We start from the raw sequence: 22,222 nt of genomic DNA, 5'->3' as shown, positions 1-22,222 counted from the left end.
AAGGGCATTACCTAAGGAGGAAGAAGAGGCATCTACATATAAGCTCAATGTCAGAGCCCAGCTGAATGAACTCATTGAAGAGTTTAAGAATGTCTGGGACGTAAGAGAAAGGCAGCACAAGCAGAGACTCCTCCAGTTCACTGAAAAAGAAAAAATAAACATTGAAAATGTCATAGTCCTTAACACGGTCGATTATCAAATCTTTTCTCTTACTACCTTTCTACTACTTTCACACTTGAATAGATCTTGCTCAGGGTTAAACTGAAGATTCATCTATACTCTAGAGAACTTTCCCTGCCACGTTTTTATTTTTTATATTTCATATTTTAATCTATTTGAAATGCTGTTTGGTCCACAGCATGTTGGGCAAATCTTTTCTTCTCCAGATAAACACTGCTCCTCAAACCTTTTGTTAAATATTTCACCTTTATATGATACTTTTTAAAGAAACCATATATTAAATTTATGTGCATGTGTGTGTGTTTTCAGGGCTTTTGAGTTCATGATGATGATTACTGATTCTGACACCATTCCTATACTACTTTAATTTTGCTAATTTCATAGTTTTTAATCTCGGATACTAGCTCCTTTTAGAATCAGGTCTACTATTATTTCATAAATTCTAATTGCTAATCTTAAAAATATTTCAATTAGGATCAGAAATCTATTAGTTTAAGAACATTATATCTTTAAAATACAGATTTTTTTCCATCTTGGAACGTATTGTACCTCTGAGTTGATTCTCGTTTACTTTTCGCTAGTGAAATTTCATCATTATCCTGAGGTAGCTTTATTTAAGTTATATGTAGATATTTTGATTCATTATAAAAGTAATCTTCATTAAGTCAGACATACATAAAACCCAGAGGTAAATTATAAATAACATTATTCCCAAAGTATATAACAAACAAAATTAAAAATTCTGAAAATTGTAAGTGACACTACTAAAAGGACAGAGAGAACAGTAACTAAAAAGAAAAATATACAAAGGGGCAAAAATATGAAATTTTAACTTTATTAACAATAAAAATTGAATAAAGTATAACACCACTTTTTGCTTATCAAGTAAACAGTTATAAGCATTTCGAAAATAATTTGGAAGTATAAAGCTTTAAAAAGCCCATGCATATTAATCAGTTATTAGGTTACTAGGACTCTATAAATTTATTTAACAATGATGACAAAGATTTATATACAAGGGTGTTCACTGAAGCATTATTGGTCATAGTAAAAAACGAGAAACAAATGTAACATCCAACAGTAATTACTTGTACAATGGAATATTTTGAAAAATTCAATAATGTGTTTTTGAAAACATTAATAATAAATGCAGAAGTTCGAGAAATATGTAAAAAAAGGAAAAAATTATATGATTCAAACTATATGTACATAGATAAGCCAGGAAAAATATACAGGAAAATAAATGTTAACATTTTTGGTACTTCAGATTTTTTTTTTAGAAATAGGAATTAAACACAGAGCTTTGCACTGAGCTACCTCCTCAGGGCTTTCTTTTTATTTTGAAACAGGGTCTTGCTAAATTGCCCAGGTTGGGCTTGAACTTGCAATCCTCCTGCCTCCACCTCTAGCATGCTAGAATTTTAAGCATGACCCCAAATGGCTGGTTTGATTTATGTATTATTTTATTGCCAACAACATAAACCCCTCACTCATTTTTAAAAGTATCTCCATACTTTAAAAGAATCCTAATTTCTTTCTTTTCTTTTTGCTCTTTTGAGATATTCTTAATACGTAGTTCAGGATGCCCTTGAACTCACTATGTAGCCTAGTCTGGCCTCGAACTCGCAGCAATCCTCCTGCCTCAGCGTCTGGAGTGCTGGGATTACAGGCGTGTGCTTACCACGCCTAGCTAGAAGTATCTTAGTTCTAACATTTCAAAAGAACATTATAATAAATTATTCTTTATTAAATTTTTGATAAATTTTTAAGAAACATAACCATCAATTGTAATTGCTCTTTATTTCATGTTCACATAGGCATTTAATATATGTGCCACATGATGAATTACGATCATGCGCTAAGACTCACCTTGATTTGATTCCTTTAAAAATCTCTAACACATAAGCTGAAGGCTATAAGAGAAGATTTAACAGCATTAGTGATACTCTTGGTTGGTTTCTGTTCACAGTGATTTCTATCACCTAAAAAGCAATGACCCCTCTCTCATTTGAAGAAACAGTGTTCTACCATGGCAAGACCTGCACGGGCTTATAGTTAGCCAGATCCAGGTTTACAAATGACCTGAGTCTTTAGCAACTAAGTTGGGCCATTTGCTTATCTATGAAATGAACCTAACATTGACTCATAAGATTACTGTGAGGAATGAGACATACAAGTAAAATACTAGGTAAATAGTTATTACTGGATAAGCATATTCTTCCTTTACCCTTCCCTCTTTTCTGTTTTTTGATTGACTATGTCAGTGTAAAAGCCCCACCACAGACATCAAAGGTTCTAGTTTAATTCCTAGTTCCCACCCCTGCCTTGGGGATGGATCTTCATGTTTACCATTTCTGGAATGTATGGCTGTAAACGCTCTGCCCTTCCTGGACTCCCAAAATGTATTTTTCTCCCGTAAACGCTTTACCCCTCCAGGATTCTCGGAATGTACTGTTCTTCCCTTAAAAAAATCCCCTCATTGTTACAGATGAGACATGTGTTTGCCAAACAGGATGCGGTTTTAGGGTTTAAAAACCGCTCTCATCCCTGGATCAGGACTGGCCTGATCCTTCCCTGCGTGCAGGCTCTCAGTCAGTCCCTGGCCAGGAATAAAGGCTCATCCTAAATTCCAATTGGCGGGCCGTGCGTCTTGTGTTTGTCGGTTGGTACCATTTGGTTTGTTTCTGGTTGTGAGTCCAGAACAATCAGCTCTTCCTCTAAAGATATATTTGAAAGTTCATTTAAAAGAACAGAATCTTCAGAGAGCTTTGGATAATGACCCTAACTAAGTAAGTACTAGAACGCTGAAGAATGTTGAGTCCAGTCAAACCAAAAGGCTGACTTAGGAAGTGACACCAAGGTGGTCCTTTTGAAATTAACACACATACTTAAATATGGCAAGGTTTCTCTTATATGAGAAAGCCAAAATATAAATAAACACCAAAGTAAAAGACAGATAACAGGAAGCAGGGAGATAAATCTTTCTCAAATGGGAAGGAAACTGAGAGGTGGGATGGGGGTAGGCTGGGAGGGGAAGAGGATGAAAACAGAATTAAAATGAGTTATGCACATGGACCAACACACAAGGAATGCAATCATCACGTACTGCGAATGTGGACTAATTAAAAAAAAAAAAACTTACAGAGACATCTAAACACTCAGAAATATTTTTAAAGACAATAATTTCCCAATGCATCCATCTCCAAATTGAAAGGCATCTCCACTTTCTTTCAGCTTTAAAAATCAAGGGAAAGCAGACATTCTACTCACTGAAATATTGCCATAAGCCATCAGGACGGGGTTGATGGGAAGAGGAACCTATGAAGAAATTATTATATGCCATTACAAGACAGTGATAGCACTTTTCAGAGAGGGTAACAACAATATTTTATAATTTTGAAAAGAGAAGGAAACCCTAAAAGCTAGAATAGTATAAAAGAATTATAAGGCCTTTTAGTTTTCTACAGTTTTAAGTTTGGGCAGTACATTTTTACATAAAAACCTGAAATGGTTACCCTGCCTCCCAACCAACAAGGGAATGTGAGCTCCTAACTCAACACATTAATTGTTTCCATCTACAATTCCTATTCTTCCCTTGTTATTAATACTATGATTTTTCCTCCTATTGTTCCTCTATTTATTTTGATACCTGAATTGGAAAAGATTCTACTGCATTCATCTTATATTGATCTGAGTTAATAAATTGTGAAATGATTTGCATCTCAGGAATCCCATTGGCATTTTCTAGCTCAAAGTTGAATGAACTATCATTACCTCTTTCCCTGCAGCCTTACAAATGGCTTTGTGTTCTTTCATTTTTGCAGTTTCTTCTCGGTAAAGCTCAATGGCCTCCATGATCCTCTCAGCCTACTCAGATGATGACAAAGGACAGAAATCATCACAACACATTCATCACCCCAGGACACACAAACCGGAAGGCCTGACCATAAATTTATGATGTGAACAGCTCAAATCAGTCTAATAAAGACATGCCAAAAAGTATTTATAAATGTCCTTGGTTTTATTTATTTATTTTTTAACTTGTAAGGAAAAGACTAAGGTGAGACCATTTCTGGATACCTCAAGTAGGGAAGTTTCCAAGAACATCTAAAAGGTGCTACTTTTAGAGGGAATCAGTGTTTCTTGCTAGAAATGATACACCGAGCAGGTAAAGGTTAAGGTCTCCATCTCTGGGGCTGGGGATTTAGTTCATGGCAAAAGCGCCTGCCTGGCAAGCGCAAGGTCGTGAGTTCAGTTCCCGGTACCAGAGAAAAACCAAAAAACCAAAAACAAAAAAAAAAACAAAAAAGATCTCCACCTCGAATTTCATCAATCTTCTGCCACAAAAGGCTATTTCACTGACATAGAAAGACTTGTACTATAAAGCTGGAGTCCTATTAAAAATTGAGATGCATGAGGCGGGATAGAAGAAATATTGCAGGCAGAAATCGGAAGGAAATTGTAACTAAAAATACTTGTAATAAGATTGCAGCTTGAGGCCCCAGCCAAAGCTCCCCAGTGGGATCCATATCAGCATTTCCTTTGGTTAAATTCAGGTTTCCTTCCTTCAAGACCCATCCCACCCAAAATTCCTCAGGGATACTTAAAGGCCATTAGTTGGCTTCACCCAGAAAGTAAAGAGTAGGGAGCGACCCTAAGATAAAGGAAAACAGAGAGAATCCAAAAAATGTTTAAATTACCTATTCAAAAAAAACTGGGCCCATCTCTGCAGAATGGGCTAGTTCCCTTCTTAGGGAGTAGGCTGCCTTTTTCCGGGGTTTTCACCCCTTCAAGAGAAGCATAAATGTTCCTTCTTCCAGGAAATAATGCACCTCATTTCTCTGAGCATCCACACCCCACTCTTGTGAACTGAAATTTCTGATTTATAAATCTTTCCCAAACCTCTTACTGACACATTTTGAAAATTCTCTTTCCATGACAAGGATCAGTAAACCTGTAGGCCCAATCTGTTTAGAGTTGGTCAGATTCCTTATCTGTGCTTCAGCAACCTCGTCAGACCCTGTCCTGCTGCAATATGCTCTACTTCAACTTACCGCTTTCACTGTTTCAATAGTTTTCTTTCCAGTAAAGTAATTGTCACCTTGAGTTTCCCCTGGAACCTGCCAGAAACAAAGATGCCTTTGAACAATACTATTGACAGGGGCTAAGGAAGCAACAAACAAGTCCTTTATCTATCCCAGGCATCATTTTATGAAAATAATAACAGTTATCAGCTATCATTGAGTACTTTATGTTATACACATTATCATAAGAACATCCTGTAAACGTTTAGAGTATGCAATTTCTCAAAAACTTTCTCATTTTAATTTTTGTTCTACAGTGAATTCTATAATTCTCTAAAGTCGTCTTTTTAAAAAAAATGTCAGAATAACAATTGCTCAGTATCAAATTTGATCAATCACTTGTGTCACAAAACCAAAAATATACAGTTGAATAAAAAACCCTCATAGATTTGTTCTTATAGCAGTTGATGATTCCTTTGGAATCTAATTCCAGTTCTAATTCCACTTAAAATTATAGTAAATTCCAAGTTCGCAAAAGATTTACTTACAGCTGGTTGGTCTTCTTTGGCCACACTCTCCTCGTATTCTGCTTCCCTTTGCTGCCATAAGATAGATTAGCAGTTAATTGGAGGTCAGAATCATGGTCCCCGTGCAACATGAAAGAAGGCAGGGAGAAGCCTTTTCTTTCAAAGCAATTCCCTAAGGATATCTGTGTCCCTGCCTGACCTCTGAAATGGGTGACACCGTTCTTGGAAATATTTCCTACAGGTTCTTGGACCGGTAGTGAATGAGTGAGCCACCGCTGCCCTAAACATGAAGCTTCAGCTAGGAGAGTCTGTCCTTTACCCACCCACATATTTAAAATGAAACGAGAAAATAAAATAAAATAAAATGAAGCCAGGCCTAAGTTCTTACCATCTCCCTTTCTTCCTCAAGAATGAGTGGCTCCCTTGTTCTCTCCCACAGTCTTAGAGATTTGTCATGAGATGAGGATACAACGTAGTCCCCGCTGGGGCTCACAGCCAAACACCATATTTCTTGGTGGTGCCCCTGGAGAAAGAAACGCCAAAAACCCCAAGTAAGAATAACAGATTCACAGGCCATTATCCACTTATATTAATGGGTGATATAAATGTTCCTAAAACCAATTCTTAAACACTGATTAAACAGAACAGGTGAGAGGTTACCTCCAGAGTTTGTATGTGTTCAAATTTGTCTGCATCCCACTGCTTAATCTTATGGTCTTTCCCAGCAGTGAAGAAGAGGTGAGACTTAGGGACAAACCGTAGGTACATCACGCTGAAAGTATTCAAAAGTCATCAAATTCCAAGTTAGTAAGGAGTCTCACAAACATAAACAGCTTTGACTATCTAGTTCTAGAGTGTCTGACTGTACGTTAGAACTTCCCATTGCTCACAAAGTGAGGGACACGGGTGCTCTAGGAAATGATACAAGTGACTCCAGGGGAGGCCTCCGGAGCCTACGCTACCTGTCATCATGTGCAAAGAGAGACTTATGGCAGTCTCCGAAGTCCAGGCCCCAGATTTTCACATTTCTATCAGCAGAGCCAGTCGCTATCAGGGCTCCATCCTATGAGAAAGAGAAGCAGATATTATCTAGTATTTGAATTGTATAAATTAGATAAATAAAAGCTAACCAGAATATTTAACCCATTTCTTATAAAAACATTAAAATAAAGCCAAAAACATCCATTTCCTTTCTCTACTAATTCTTCGCTTTTTCTTCCAGAGCCGATTAAAAAACTTAGTGACTGTACGAACTCTGTGTCTTCAGTGACCACCACAGTGCAGGGCTTCCCTTCCATGGAAGATTACCACTAACTCTGGTGAACAGGAAACACAACCTCTAACCTCCGCCACAACAGGAGGAAAGAGGAGACAATGAGACTGGGATGCGATGTACTGGGACGTTTACGACTGAGCTTGTGCCCTATATTCCTCACCACCATTCCCTCCTCTCTTTCCTGTGTCAGTGCCTACTTCAAACAGCTGTTAGTGCACCAATCAGACAGTGACAGGGTCAGTTGTTTTTCTCTTTTAAATACACATTTTTACTTCTAGTCATAATCAGATATTGGAAAAATGGTATTCTGACCAAGAGACTGTATAGATAATGCAAACTACCACAAATATTCAAATAAAAAGTGAATTTCACAGCAGAATATCCTACAGTACAGAAAGGGAAGCCTTTTTAAAGTCCCTCAATGTTCAGGTGATCTACTAAGTACAGAATTTTTTTTGTGTGTGTGGGTTTTTTTTTTTTTCTGGTACCAGGAATCGAACTCATGACCTCACGCTTGCCAGGCAGGAGCTGTGCCGCTGAGCTAAATCCCCAGCCCCAATTACAGAATTTTAGACAATACAATTTAGGAGCACCACAAGAGTGAGTTACAGGGATTAACTGAGAGATTTGTGAAATTATTCTGAAAAGATTCAATATACTAAAGATATAATTATAATACATAATTCACTCTACTACTTGAGAAAATCAGATAGACAACAGAATGAAGTGAAGATATCAAGCCAAGAATTGAGAAAAATGTCAGTTTTAGGTAACTTGTTTTTTTAAAAAATCTTTTTAAATGTAATACAAGTAGACACTAAAAAATATAAAAACACTTCTACAAATTTATAATAAAATAATAAGAGAATAACACTTGTTAATATACAGTGTATCATGATCTTATATGAAGGTCCAAAATGTTACTCAGAGTATAAGTCATAAACAAAAATGAAAAAAAGATTCTCCCTTATAAAGAAGAAAAAACAAATAGGACAAAACTTTCTTTTCAATGAAAAGAAGAAACTAGAATCACTGAAACAATTTAGTATTTATCTTAAAATATTTTTGAAACAACTTTAATTTGGGGAATTTGAACTTTTGAACGTTTCCCTATTTCCTATTTATCTATCTTGTCACTGAAACACTATTTCAGTTTTACTTACGTAAGAGATATCCATGCATATAACAGGCAGTTTGTGTCCATACAGTGAGAGAAAAAACTAAACACAAAAGAAAAAAAATACAGATAACTCATATTTATCTAGAACATATAGGTATAATTACATGTAGGTGAATAATATAAACGGAAATGTAATACTAAACACACTTCTAGACAGTGCTTTGTATTTCAGAGCCACTGAAGACTGGTCAAGATGGTCTGCGTCCGCTATGCAGACCTGACCTGCACTTGCAAAGAACACTGTGACACAGTGAAAGCAGGGAGCTTCCAGAGACTTGCTGCCTGATAACTGAGAAGACTATGGAACACTTGACTTACAAGGCATTCCCAGGCCCAATCTAGTCCTATGATAGGGATACTCTGGGCTTTGGACCTAGTAATTTGTATTTTTTAAAGGACTCAAAATGATCCTGAAGTCCAGACAAGTGGAAAAACTGCATAAGATACCTAGAATGGTAGGATATTCTGTTCACAAAATTTTCTGAAATATAACTTGCTTCACACAAAGTTTATGAATCACAGAACTCTTTAAAAACCCTTAGCTCCCCTAGTATATTGATGAGGATTTTATTTATACACAAGTTTGCTGGGCATAATAAGGGTACTTCTTTATAATCGCAACCTAAATTCTACTTTTTTTGTGGGTCTGTTTTTGAGACAGGGTTTTGCTGTGCAGTTGAGGTTGGCCTTGAAACCACTTTGTAGCCCAGCCTGGCCTCAAATTCCCGGGAATCCTCCTGCCTCAGCCTCCCAAGTACTGGGATTATAGGCATGCACCACCATGCCCAACCTTTCAACTCAAATTTTTTTCAGGTCAGTCAGAAAGAAAGAAAATATTTCCACAGTACCTTTAAGGTGTCAATGTAGAAAATTTTCACAGTACAGTCCAGCAAAGACACAGCCAACAGCTTTTGATCGGGAGAGTAATTTACACACAGAACATCTTCATCTAGTTGTAAGGTTCGAGTTTGCTTTACAGAAAGTCTAGCATCACAGAAAGTAACAAGCAAAAAATATATATATAAAAGAATACTCTACAAACCCACGGCAGAAAATTCCAAGCACAAGCACAACAGACATACAAATACTTATCAAAAGGTCATTCAATGACTCCTCGTTTTTACTCAAAAAAATGGACCCCCCCTAAAAAAAAACCCCAAAGAACAAAAACTCCTCACCTCTTCTGGGTACTGTTTTCATCTTTTACCAACTCAAAGTCCCAGAACTTGACAGATTTATCTGCACCACCTGTTACAAAGCCACGCTGAAAATTAAATAACATTTTGATTAGAGACCACTTCAATAGAGAAACCTTGCTAAGAAAACATGTCAGAAGAATCTAAAAGACCATTTTTATTTGATGCATAGGTCAGAATTAAGAGAAATGTGATTCTTCCTAATCTCTTCCACTTTTTTAGGGCACTGCTCTCACAAACCTCAGTAGACAATTCCCAGTAACACAGAGATGATAACAAATTCTGTCCAGTGTGGCCAATGTATCTAAAAGTGTACCTTGATTTAGCGCAATTGTCTTATGTGTTTTTTATCTTTTTTGGCCTGTTGGTCTGGTTGTTAAGCTGTTTTTACAGTAATTAACTTGATAAAGACATAAGAAAGAAGAAAAACATTTTAAAAAGAAAACAGACATGGAACAGAAGTGGGGTAGAAGTAAGATGCGTCAAATACATGGTACCTACCAAGTCTCCACAGTGAATGTAATCACTATACACTGTAAACATGTATTGGTAAAGAAAAATTTTTTTAAAAGTTCTAGTTATATTTTATGAAGAAAAATCCTTAATGAATATTGTGGGATATCTTTGTTTGTTTCATGTAAGGCAACAGTCAAAAGAATTTGCTACAAAGACAATTAGTTTAAGATATAGATAATAGAGAAATATGTGCATATATATAGAATAAGTTAAATAAATTTGTTTAAAGTATTCATCTAAGAAGAATATAAATTTATTGCTGTGATATCCCTGTTTAAAACATATTTGCAATGTTTTTCCAAGATCAAGAAAATCAGTCCCACTACATCAGAGGAGCAGCATAAAGTACATAAAACAGAATCAGAACACTGGATCTCGTCTCCTCTGGTATCTCACTGATTTTAAAACAAGAAGCAACTATCTCCTGATCCTTGGTTTTGTTACAGTGAAACACTACAAAGTTTATAGAAAATATAGAACATTTCTGATACAAGGTGTTACTACTAATTTAAATTCATAGTTGTTTGTTTTGATTCCAAACGACATGAAAGTCTAGATTTACTTTTCTAAAAATAGTATGTACTTTCAATGGATCAAAGGTTTGCCACCACTGAGAATATTGTAATGAATGGGCTAAAGCTCCTATGATATCATCCAAAAATGTATCAGAATCTTTAGAATGACCAGCACCATCACTAGAATATTTAGTTCTCTGTGATGAGTCTCACAAAGGGGAGTACATTTTTATTGACTTCTAAGGACCGATACAGTTCTTGAAACACGATTTTAAGCTCACAGATGCTTGGACTAAAAGTGGAAAAGAAAAGTCCACTCAATGCAGTGTATTGTGTTCCTCAAGAGAACACTGCCTCTTAAAAATATCACAAACCACTGGTTAAAAAAAATCATGAAGATAACAATTTGACGCCATGTTGCAGATCATCGAAAGCGGCTCAACCTGAATTCATTTCATCATGACAGCACAGATACCACAGGCAAATGAAATGGGATCAAATATAAAGTTTGAAGATTAGATACATTACAAAAAACTTTCTTAAAGAAGCCCCAAGAAAAATCATTCTTAGGCAGCATTTAATATAAGGATTGAGGCACATGGCCACAGTACTTAAAGAAGTACAAACAGCATCAAAAGCAGCTCTAAAACTGGTGGAGTCACCTGATCTGGCGAGAGAGACATGGACCACAGAGCTCCATCATGGGCTTCTATTGTCTCCAGCAGATTCCCTGAAGCCAAGTCATACAGCTGTAATTTCCCCGTCTAGGAAGACACAATAGGTACACAACTCTAATGAGCACAACTATAATTCTCATGATTCATGCCTGACAATTTAGAGAAGATTTCATAATGAAGTATCAACGACACAATCCATTGCTTACGGAGATGGCTCCCGTCCTCTGAATAAATACTGTTAAATCCTCCACTGCCATGCTGAGTTCACCATGGCTGAGCTGCCGTGCTGCACAACTATGCCACCTACAGCCCTGTCACTTTCACTGGGTCCACAACTTTGAAAGGGAAGCATCACAGCCACAGGCAAATCAAAATAAACATAATAACAAATCCACAATCCAAAATCCCTCCAATCCTGTCACTGGATACTCTCCACAGTGATTGCTTAACAAGTTCTTTTTCATCTAGTTTTAATTTCCTCTTTCATAACACTTTGACAATGAAATGATCTACCTATAATGCTAAGAAGAACAATGAACTAAAACAAACAATCATTCATACTGTCATCCACAATCTGATTCCTGGTTAGAGATCTGTAAACGCCATGACCATGGCATTGGCATGTAAAACACATGCAGTGCCAAAGCCTAGCTATGTGATGAGCGTCTGCACAATGTGGTGGAAAAAATGTGAGCCAAACGTGAGTTCTGGCCTACTTAAATTATGATTTGGATATTGTACGTCCCACAAAAGGCTCAGCAGCTGACAGACTTTGGAAAGGGATAGGATTTGAGGGCTATGTCATCATCAGTGGATTCATTCATTGATGAGATCAATTTGATGGTATTACTGAGAAGTGACAGAAACAAGAGGTGGGGATGAGATCTGGTCTGCAGGCTCTTCTCTGGCTCTCTTTCTCTGTTTCCTGGCTAACATGGAAGGTAGATGACCATCTTTTCTCTGCTGTGCACTTCCTATATAATGTTTCTCCTTTGCCAAGCCTTAAAAGCAATGGAGCCAGCTGACCATGGACTGAAACCTCTGAAACTATAAGCCAAAACAAATGTGTTTTTCTTTTAAGTTAATTTTCTCAGATATTTGGTCAGTGACAAAAAGCCTATTAGCACAGGTAGTTTAGAACTCTGTGGCCTTTGGTAAACACACTCTTGAATCTGTTTTGTTCTTATGTAAAATGGAATTTATATCATCAGTGTCTCTGCGGAGGTTATAAGGAGAAAAGATGTATATCAACTGTCGGCTGCAGGGGTCAAGCCAGGGACTACATGTTGGTCATGTGGGCAGTCCTCACAGCAATTCCCAAAATGCTTTCCCTACAGAAAAGGGGGTATTTATGAGAATAAATAAAAAATGAGAAAAAATTCTAACTCAAATGTTAATGCTGGGTCCTTGACACTAATCTTAAAATCTTTCTAACACTTTCTACACTTTTTATTGGGCAAGAAACATCTGCTGTGATGCATAGGCTTTCTTATAAGATTCATGCAAATGGACTGAAACCTCTGAAACCCTTTCAGAGGTTTCAGCCCAGGTTTATGGAAATAATGATGACAAATCCTTGAGAAGCACTTTTCAAAACATACTACAGATGACTCCAATTTATCCTCAATGTTACTTGCTACCAGCTCTACTTTAGATCAGTTATTTGATGTGGGCCAATATCTGTGCTGAGTCCTTTGCGTGTTTCATCCCTGTGAAGTGTGTTATTAATATCACACTATCCAAGAAAACCAGGACTAGTAGAGTTAAAGTAATTTGCTCAAAGGTCACAGCTATTAAATGGCAGAGCTAGGATTCTAATGTATCTGTGTAAATGCCATCATCTTGTCACACAGATGAACATTGTCAATGAAACTGTGAGACCCGCTCCAAATTACTCATTTTATAAAAACAGAATTTGAATTTAAATCTCATGTCGGCTCATGCCCAAACTGATTGGCAGGTAGTGATTAGGACTTGGCCAGTTTGGTTTTATTTGAATGTTTCTATCTGTCAAACATGACACCAGATATTTGATATATTTTAATTGTTTTCTTAATTAATATATTAATATATTTTATCAACTAAATAAATTTATTAATATATTTGATTAATATATTTTATTGATAATGAATATATTAATTAGTATATTTTATTATCAAATAAAACATTATTATATACATGTTCATAAAACCATGCATGAAAAAATGATCATAAAAATAATGGCAGTTATATCATGGTCAAGAATTATTCTTCATAATTTGACACTGGTTTAAAACAAATTAAGAAAGTAAGCTTAAAAAAATAAAAAAGAGCCATGAACTACCATCTTCCTACATATATTTCAACTATGCTGAGGAAGAAGCCAGATTTCTCACACTTTAAGATACTAGCAGAAATGCCTCAGAAATCCAAGAAAGACATCTCAGTTTACCTTTGTTCCTATGATCACCTGCCTGTCACCAGGCACAAAGAATGAACAAAGTGCATATTCACAACTCATTGTCCGAATACACTGCAGTGTAGACCTATGAGAAAAAAAATAAAGCACTCGTATGTTAAGGAGACCTGCTTCTGCATCATAAAGGTTAGTGTATACATGTTCAGTCACACAGAGGGATCAACACGAGAAAAGTCTTCACATTTCTTAACTCAGACACAATTACATGCAAGGAAAATAGTATTATAGAGCACCAAATCTTATTGTTTTTACAGGTACCTCCTGATACTAAGGAACAGAAAACACACAAAAGCAAAAGTATCTGCTGGGCTTTTTAGGCTCTGATCCACCATTACCAAGAAAGGTGAGCCTGAAGGTTTAAAACTGAATAAATATATCATTACATTTTTCTATATGTAAACTTCACTTTATAGAACCACGGCCATTTATCCATTCAACAATTATGGCTATGTGCTGCACAATGATGCTCTGGTCAATGATGGGCCAAACTTACGGCAGTTGTACATTATACTGGGGTTGAAAATTTCCTATCACTTGTGATACTGTAAGGGTTGTACCGCTCTGGTGTAGTGCACTACTCACATGTTTGTGGTGATGCTGGTGTACACACACCTATTGCTTTGCCAGTTAAAGTACAAAGCACACAAGTATGTAAGGTACATAACACCTGATAATAATTAACAACTACGTTATTGATTTGTATGTTTATAATACTATACTTTTGACTAGAGGATACTCTAGTTATAAAAAAGTTTTACTCTAAAACAGAATGCCATGTTACCCTGGCTGCATCCCATATACCTCATGCTACCACTTACCTTGACTGCATTAGAGGTCATGACAAGTGACTGACCTATATACTACATAGGTTTAGGTAAGTACACTCAACTATGTTCGTATAATGGGAAGATCACCTAACAATGAATTTCTCAGCATGTTTCCCTTCTGTTGAGTGATGGCATGCCTGCATATATCAAATGCTTCACTACATTCAACATTTACTAAATGCCTACAACATGGCAGGTACTAATACAAGTGCTAGAAATACAAAAGTGGGTAAAAGAGTAGAGGTCCTTAACTTCACAAAGTTTAACATTCTTTGGTAGTGATAAATATGTAAACATTTGATACACGAGATGCTAGTAGGTGCTATGGAGAAAGGGCATGTTGGACAAAGAATGAAAGGGCAAGGAATAGGGACAACAGGATGGTTATTTCATAAAAAGGCAGGAAAAGCCTATGGACACCTAGGGAAAGATGGTTTCAGACAGAAAAAAACACGAGGCAGCACATTTTGTTGTGATCAAGGGATAACAAGAAGGCCAGTGCAGCTCTAGTCGATCTGAAGAGTAGAGTAGTAAGAGACAAGGTCTGTCAAGGACTTTGCTCTGCAAAATGAGATGGAACTATTGGAAGTTAGCTAACTCCCACTGCAAAAAGATTATACCAGCTGCTGTGCTGACAAGCAAGGAAAAGGGAGAACCGTCAGGGGCCACAGCCAGCCTGCAGGTGAGAGGAGGGTGTTGTGAACTCAGGTGGTGGCAGCAGAGGTAGTGAGCTGTGGTTGGATTCAGAATTAGAGCTAGTTGGATTTGCTAATAAATTGAATGGACATGGGATACGAGAAAGCATTAAGAATGGCTACAAGGCCTTGGGCTAGAACACTGAGAGGAAGTTAACTGTTGATGTCTAACAGACATCAGAGTGGTGACATAAAGTATTTGGATATGAGAATGTGATATTCAGAGGAGAGCCTAATGCGAGGTATAAATCTATGTGTCGTGAAACAGAGACTGTTACACGACTACAGACCACAGAAAGTGAGTTTAGGTAGAGGAAAGGTTGAAAGAGTGTCCTGAAGCACTTCTAAGGACTGAGAAAAAATATCATGCAAAGGAAAGGGACATAATACAAGTTTTTAAAAAGTGTTTCAGAGAGGAGAAAGATCCTACATACAATTTCCTTTCTCCTACATTATGTATTTCCTTTCTCCTACATACATCCAAGGAGACAGCATCAAATGAATCTTGTCAATTGCTGGATTTAGAAACATGATCCCTGATGGGATGACAGCTATTTTGGTGAAGGGGGCGGAGGTGGTTAAAAGCCTCAAAGAGGAAAGAGGAAAACAGAATGGAGAAAAGGAATCAGAGAATGGGGTAGTAACTGGAAAATGATGAAGGGATGAATGAGGGTTATTTATTTTCATACGGGAGAAATATCAGAGCATATGTTCAGGCTGAGAAGAATGATCCATAAGAGAAGAAATTAATGTAGGAGAAAGGAAAATTGCTAGAAAAAAGAGAAAGGACCTCAAATGTAAGTTGTGATCAGCCTTGTTTAGGAAGACCAACAAGCAATAGAGAAAGACAATGACATGGACAGAAACACAACCACACTGTTTGTATATTGATAGTATTATGAATGTTCTTCTAGATGCTTCCATTTTTCAGGGACCCAGGAAACAAGGTTATTAGCTTAAAGGTGGTAGAAGTATCTGACACTTGAGAAATGTATAAAACAGTCACCAATAGAAAAAAAAAGAATGATGGAAAATTATAAACAGCACTAAGAATATACATAATTTTAAAGAGTAGGCAATATGGTCCTGGTCTCTCGAGCCAAGGTCAACTACAAAGTTTCAGAGATGGAAAAAAGCTTGTTTTTTTTTTTGTATCAAATTCAAAAAGATGTATTTTTGTACTGAGACCCATAGGCCAATGGCCAAAATACACTTAACATATATTTTTAGAGAATTGTATGTAGGATCTTAAGAAGCTAATTATCAACCACCTAGAGAACCAAAAAAACAATTCCAAGGAAAGGAAATTTCACTGGATAAAGCTATGGGGAACATCATTTCACAAACCTGTTCCATATCTTAATGGAATCAGCTGCTGCTGAAAGAACAGCAATATTGTCTGAGCTGAACGACAAGGTCCTCACATCACTGCGATGACCCCCAATGGTGATTCTGCCGGTCCTGACAGGCTGGGGAGCAGGCAACGATGCACTGAGTGAATATAATTCCACCAGGTTGTTTTGGAGCAGGAAGACAGCCTTTAACTCTCCTTGAGGCGAATGGATCAAGTCAAAGGATCTGCATGGGAAAATAATCATAAGCATTCTAGCACGGGCTACATCCTCTAATGCTTTCTACGAGAAAGACTCTGTGACGCTCTCAATCTATGTGATATATGAACATGTAACAGAACTTAACAAGACTGCTCTGAGTATTGAGCAGTAGTCAAGTACAGACTTTTAAGTCAAACTACTTGGGCTCATTTCTGACATATATCCTGTTTCTGTGTATACATTTATTAAAGCGACCTTAAATGTTTTCTGAACATGGGATATACAATTTTTTTTTAAATTGGCAGCAGAAAAGGACCATAACAAATAGGTAAAAGGCTATAATAATCCAAATATAGAATAAGTCAGTGTGGCCATGGTGAAGGTCACAGGGACAGTGTGACGTGGATATCTCGTGATTAGTATCTCCAAATTCATAATTCATATAGACACCTAGTAATTATATGAAGAACCCATAATACTTTGTAACTTACTATTCTTTTTTGAGCCAAGGTCTTGCTATATAGTTCACACTGGCCTCAAACTTGTAGTGATCCTCTTGCCTCAGCCTCATGAGGGCTGGGATTATAGGTGTACACCACCACACCCACCTATAATTTACTATTCTTATAAAAACTTCAGATACTACAGTTTTACTTACTTGATTTTGGCAGATGTTTTGATATTAGCTACTCGCTGGATTTCATCTTTCAGAGTCATTTCAATATTAATTTCGAGGTCCTCCTCCTCTCCTTTGCAAGAGTTTAATCTAGGGAAAAATGGGGGAAAAAAGAGTATCAACCTATCACTTGTATAGAAAGCAGCTTTGCTCTTCCAATCCAAAATATGGCCCCATGATAAAAAAGCTATGTGGTTCTTGGAAAGTTACTTCACCACAAAGGATAACCATTAAAATTAATTATTGTAAAATATTATTCCACTTAATAGAAACCCTCAGTAAATGGATTCTGAATGCAACAGCCTGTAATACTTCTGGGAAGAAGCCTTTGTAATTCAAATTATTTCACTGAAATGTTTCTAGTAAATTTTTCAAACTCTAGGACTTTGTAAATAATCCTGCACTTAACAATCCATCCATGGCAAATAAATCAAGACAGGTCTCAAACGATCTGCTAAGTCAGATGTCATTATATCTTTTTGAGACTTGATAAATTTCAACCACTAAAGAATGGATTGCCAGGTGCGGTGGTGCACACCTGCAGTCCTAGCTATTCAAAAAGCTGAAAGAGGAAGACGGCAAGTTCGAGGCCAGCCTAGGCAACACAATGAGACCGCATGTCAAAATTTTAAAAATAAATAAGTAAATTTCAAAGCTAGAGATGTAGCTCAATGGTAAAGTTCTTGTGTAGCATACAAAAGGACCTGGCTATGGTTACAATGATCTCTTTCAAGGTTATACTGCTCTAAGCTTCAATAACATAAATGTTCAGTCTTTCTTCTCAGTCTTAAAGGTTAACATTATGCAACCCTGCTTTCTTCCTTATAGGCTGCTGCCATTAAAGGCAGGATGTTAGACTTTGAGAGTTAAGTAGCTTGAAACTATTCTTAAAAACCTGCACATCTTTCTAGTTCTTTGTAGGCCTAAGTCTAAGATGCAGAAATGTTTTAGTTACAAAAATGTACCAAAAACCAAAAATTCAAACATGAACTCAGACCCACAAATTTTTTTCTCATTTTTAACAATCACTGGTAATAGGGTAAACATTTTCTTAACAAAGCCAACAGTTTTTCTCAGTAATATATGGCCTACCCAGGATACTTCATTAATAGGTAGAAAGAAAACATACCTTGCTTTTTTCCTAGCTTTCTTCATTTTCTTATCCATTTTCTTTTGAACTTCCTCTTTGGAAAGAATACAAAACACTTCTAGCACAGAATCAGTTCCCTAGAAACGCAAAAGGCTGATAAAGTCCAAAAGAGGCAGTGTGTAATTTTGCTGATGTGCTGTAAGATCTAAACAGTAACATCTGCTTTGCTTCCCTCAGTCACGTTATTATCTGAAACACCTCAATCTAAGTTTGTTGCCTCAGCTGGAAAGAAAGGTACCACTTCCTACTCACAGCATTGTTCTGAAGAGTAAACAAGAGGTATACACTTTTATATTGCTTGGAAAAACCAGCATTTAAGAATAATAAAAGTAACTAGATTTGCTGTTAGGCTAACATGAACTAGAGATTTTAGACCCACATAGTATCATATATAATGAACTACTAATATGATAAAAGAAAATCTGTCTCTATACTGAATGTAAAAAAAAAAACAGGAATACTATACTTGAAAGGAACAGCCTAATCCCTCTTACTTTCTCCAAAGCCTGGTACTCACGTGGCAAGCAAGAATCCTGCCTGTCTTGTCAACTGCAAGGTTTACAACTCTGTCCCTTCCTTCCCGAATTATGGAGCCCGCTTTCTTGCATGAAAGGATGCGCTACGCAAAAGCAACAGAAGATAAAGTTTAAATGTTAGTTATGCTGCATCTCTGAAAGCATGTGATTCTAATAAATGAAGTTGACAAAAATATTCCGTAAATGATGACAAGAATTACACATTTAAAAAATCTGCAGTTCTCAGTACTCAATTCAGCTGAAGTAACAAAAGTGAATTACATCCTCAGGAGTCTCGTCCACCTCAGGAGCACCATCCTCTGCACCAAGTGTGTCCTGGACTCTGGGAGAAGACTCTCTGATTTTTTTGTGCTCTGGTTCTTCCAGGTCTTCAATCTGTTTTATAAAAGTTGGAAAATAAAAGATGAAATAATGTATTTCAGGATATGATTCTTAACACTAATGATTTAGAATAATTTTCTACGACAATTAATAGCTTGATTAGTGATCTTTTTGATCCAAGCCTCTTCAACAGAAGGACAAGTACTAAAACTTAGTAATATATAGCAAGTACTCATTAGACTACTCCAATAACTTTCTATAGTATAAAAACTGCAGTTTAGTAAACAATAGTATAAAACTAATGATCCATTCCTTATAAATTTCAAAACTTCCTCTATTCCTAGATGAAGGTTTACCGTACTCTAGAGGGAAAGATTCAAATTGGCGTTATAAATCACAAAGGCACTGCAAGACAGCTTACATTTTCTCCTTATGCAAAGAAAATATGAACCCTAGCCTGCATGTATAGCCCATCAAAATGGCTATATGGAGATAACACTATAAACCTAATTCAGGCTAACCCAAATTCTTTGAGTATCTGAGAAATAGTTATAAATCTTCTCAAGATATACATATTTATAAAAACATAAATTCTACATAGAATTTTGTGAGAGGAAAGGTTCCCAAATACTTTGAAATCCATCCATGGATAGTTAGAGATTCAGGAATAATAGGGCAAGAATGCTACGAACTAAATGTTAACAGCACCAGAAGCTGTAGGCCTAATGATACTCTAGTTAGGGGCTTAAATAAATAAGGACAATGAATATATAATGAAGAAAAAGCTTTGTTTAGAAGTTTCAGGTTACCAATGTGATAGAATTTCTTCTAGTACTATGTAATAATTACATCTAATTCTAAGTTCAATGAAAAAAAAAAAAAAACCTGCTAACATGTAACACTGCCCCAGATCCAAAAAATTACCTCTTGCAGATAGTCTATGTCCCAGGCCCTCAGCTCACTGTCTGAAGCCCCAGTGATGAGTCGCTTTTCTTCTGACACCAGAACCAGCCCCCACACCTAAAGAGTAGGAAAAGATGACACAATTTTGAGATTTCAGATTGCATAATGTGACACTAGAAAAGCCCAACTATACAATAAGAAAATCTCTCTGAAATTTCAAAGTCTAAGAAAAGGCACATAAAACCAAACCTTTCAAAAATATACTAAGAGAAATATCACCTTTACAGAGACTAGACAATGGCTTGTAATGGACTCGCAGCTTGGAGATACTAGGAGTTACTCAGTCACCTCTTACTGCCAAATTTAGATAATGGCTGTTTAGCATAAATTCTAACTACACTCCACTCAAAAAAATATTCGAGGTCTCATACTGTTTTGCTTTCAGTAGTGTCTAGCCAAAACAAAAAAAAAGTGCCCCAATAACATCAATTGCATACTCTTCAGTTCTAATATTTACACAGTAAAAACAATATTGTTGCAAATAAGCACTGAAGGATTTAATATGCTTTTCTTCTTTATTCATTCCAGACAGTATATTTTTGAAAGCCTGATATAAACAAAGTACTGAGGAGGATGCAAAGATGTGTAAACTATTCCATGAACTTGACTGAAGAGATCTACGTTCAGGCAACCATAATAGGTATACTTCAGCATTTATGTGTCACGGTTACAACTACTACACACAGTGTTATTAAAGCCCTCTACAACTTAAAAATTAGGAAACTCATAGTCTAAAACCTGCCCAGGGCCAATTTTCATTAAATGCTCTAATAGCTAGTGCGGCTTTCACCAAACAAATCACACTGTTTCTCAAGACAGCATACAATGATGACTACAAGTAGTGAAAACAAAGCTTTAAAAAGGCCAGAAAAGAAAAGCATCTTTGCCTTGGCATTCTCTCCCCCGGGCCCACGACCCTACACATACCTCAGCTCGGTGGCCAATCATTGTTTTGAAACAGTGCTGGGTATCAAGGTCCCACCACTTCACCATCGTATCTTTCCCACTAAAAGGAGAAACAGAGAGAGAGAAAAACTTACCATTTAAGAGTCATTACTAAGAGGGAAATAATTCATTTGTTGCATTAAAAAGATGACGTACTGTACAGCAATAATGTCTCCAGCTACTACTGCACCCGACCTTCCTTCTGAAAGCAAAGCATCCTAACTCTTGAGTATTCTTATGTAGAAAATTAGCTGTTCCACCCACAAGCACAAAAACGCCTTGAATTCCGAGTACTAAGGAACACAGAGCTTGACATACTGTGCCTTCCACCCATCATTTCCACCGTATTGTCCCACATGGAACCATCTTAGCCTTCTGGTCTCCTTACCCACCATGTCCAGTTCGCCTTCATGTCCTAACAATGTCTGCTTTGAAAAGTCTCTAAATTTTGACTCCTTCTAATCCATGTGAGTATACATACTTGAACTTAAGTCTTACTATCTAAACTATCTTAACAGCTTCTCATCTGGTCTGTTTGTTCATTACTGGCCTTTCATCCTACTAAATACATCATTATCAGATAATCTTAACTTTTAAAATTTACACCAGCTCACTGGTGTGAACTGGTGTAGAATCAAAATCAGATTCTTTGCCATTATTCTCAAAATCTATTAATCAGTTAACTTCCTAATGCAATTCTTCCCTACCAATTGGCTCTACTCTTCTTGTTTAGATGCCTCTTCACTATTCCTTGACTAGTATAAATCCAATATTCAGATTTTATGACCAAAGTGGAAAAAACTCTCCATCAGAAAATTTGAGTTACAGACTTCATCCATTAACCCCACCTTACAGTGTTACTTCTTATTCTTTACCTTCTCTATATTATATACATTTCCTATTACAACTACAGAATCATTCTCTCACAGCAACCATGTTACGTGAACAACACACAAAAATGTACCTGCATCCTATCCTGTAGGAACAAATCTATCATGGGGATAGCA

At 36.6% G+C, this 22,222-nt stretch overlaps 2 protein-coding genes across 9 annotated transcripts in view; one reads left to right on the top strand and one right to left on the bottom strand.

The window, feature by feature from the left end:
* The window catches only part of Spag17 (sperm associated antigen 17), a 218,993-nt gene extending 214,811 nt beyond the window's left edge, over window positions 1–4,182 (top strand). For 6 of the 7 annotated variants that reach the window (XM_013516486.1, XM_013516484.1, XM_013516485.1 and 3 more), the window contains one exon: window positions 4,005–4,182. The gene's annotated coding sequence lies outside the window, so the exon portion shown is untranslated. Of the gene's footprint in view, window positions 1–3,414; window positions 3,555–4,004 lie in introns of all 7 variants that reach the window. The other variant, XR_001234871.1, reaches the window with a different exon arrangement.
* The window catches only part of Wdr3 (WD repeat domain 3), a 31,161-nt gene that overhangs the window by 2,027 nt on the left and 6,912 nt on the right, over window positions 1–22,222 (bottom strand). For both annotated transcript variants that reach the window (XM_005389069.2, XM_005389070.2), the window contains 21 exons: window positions 21,198–21,276; window positions 20,232–20,327; window positions 19,248–19,361; window positions 18,968–19,069; window positions 18,430–18,527; window positions 17,283–17,390; window positions 16,419–16,649; window positions 13,523–13,616; window positions 11,077–11,178; window positions 9,366–9,451; window positions 9,036–9,171; window positions 8,171–8,227; window positions 6,694–6,794; window positions 6,392–6,503; window positions 6,120–6,254; window positions 5,753–5,803; window positions 5,235–5,300; window positions 3,955–4,047; window positions 3,451–3,498; window positions 2,050–2,093; window positions 12–140 (listed from right to left, as the gene is read on the bottom strand). In XM_005389069.2, the coding sequence (XP_005389126.1) occupies window positions 12–140; window positions 2,050–2,093; window positions 3,451–3,498; window positions 3,955–4,047; window positions 5,235–5,300; window positions 5,753–5,803; window positions 6,120–6,254; window positions 6,392–6,503; window positions 6,694–6,794; window positions 8,171–8,227; window positions 9,036–9,171; window positions 9,366–9,451; window positions 11,077–11,178; window positions 13,523–13,616; window positions 16,419–16,649; window positions 17,283–17,390; window positions 18,430–18,527; window positions 18,968–19,069; window positions 19,248–19,361; window positions 20,232–20,327; window positions 21,198–21,276 (2,082 nt within the window). The remainder of the gene's footprint in view (window positions 1–11; window positions 141–2,049; window positions 2,094–3,450; window positions 3,499–3,954; window positions 4,048–5,234; window positions 5,301–5,752; window positions 5,804–6,119; window positions 6,255–6,391; window positions 6,504–6,693; window positions 6,795–8,170; window positions 8,228–9,035; window positions 9,172–9,365; window positions 9,452–11,076; window positions 11,179–13,522; window positions 13,617–16,418; window positions 16,650–17,282; window positions 17,391–18,429; window positions 18,528–18,967; window positions 19,070–19,247; window positions 19,362–20,231; window positions 20,328–21,197; window positions 21,277–22,222) is intronic.

The sequence above is a fragment of the Chinchilla lanigera genome, unplaced genomic scaffold (genome assembly GCF_000276665.1).
Source record: "Chinchilla lanigera isolate Chin_1 unplaced genomic scaffold, ChiLan1.0 scaffold00034, whole genome shotgun sequence".
Classification (NCBI taxonomy): Eukaryota; Metazoa; Chordata; class Mammalia; order Rodentia; family Chinchillidae; genus Chinchilla; species Chinchilla lanigera.
Note: the sequence above shows the minus strand (reverse complement) of the source record. Positions and strands in the feature narration are given on the sequence as shown.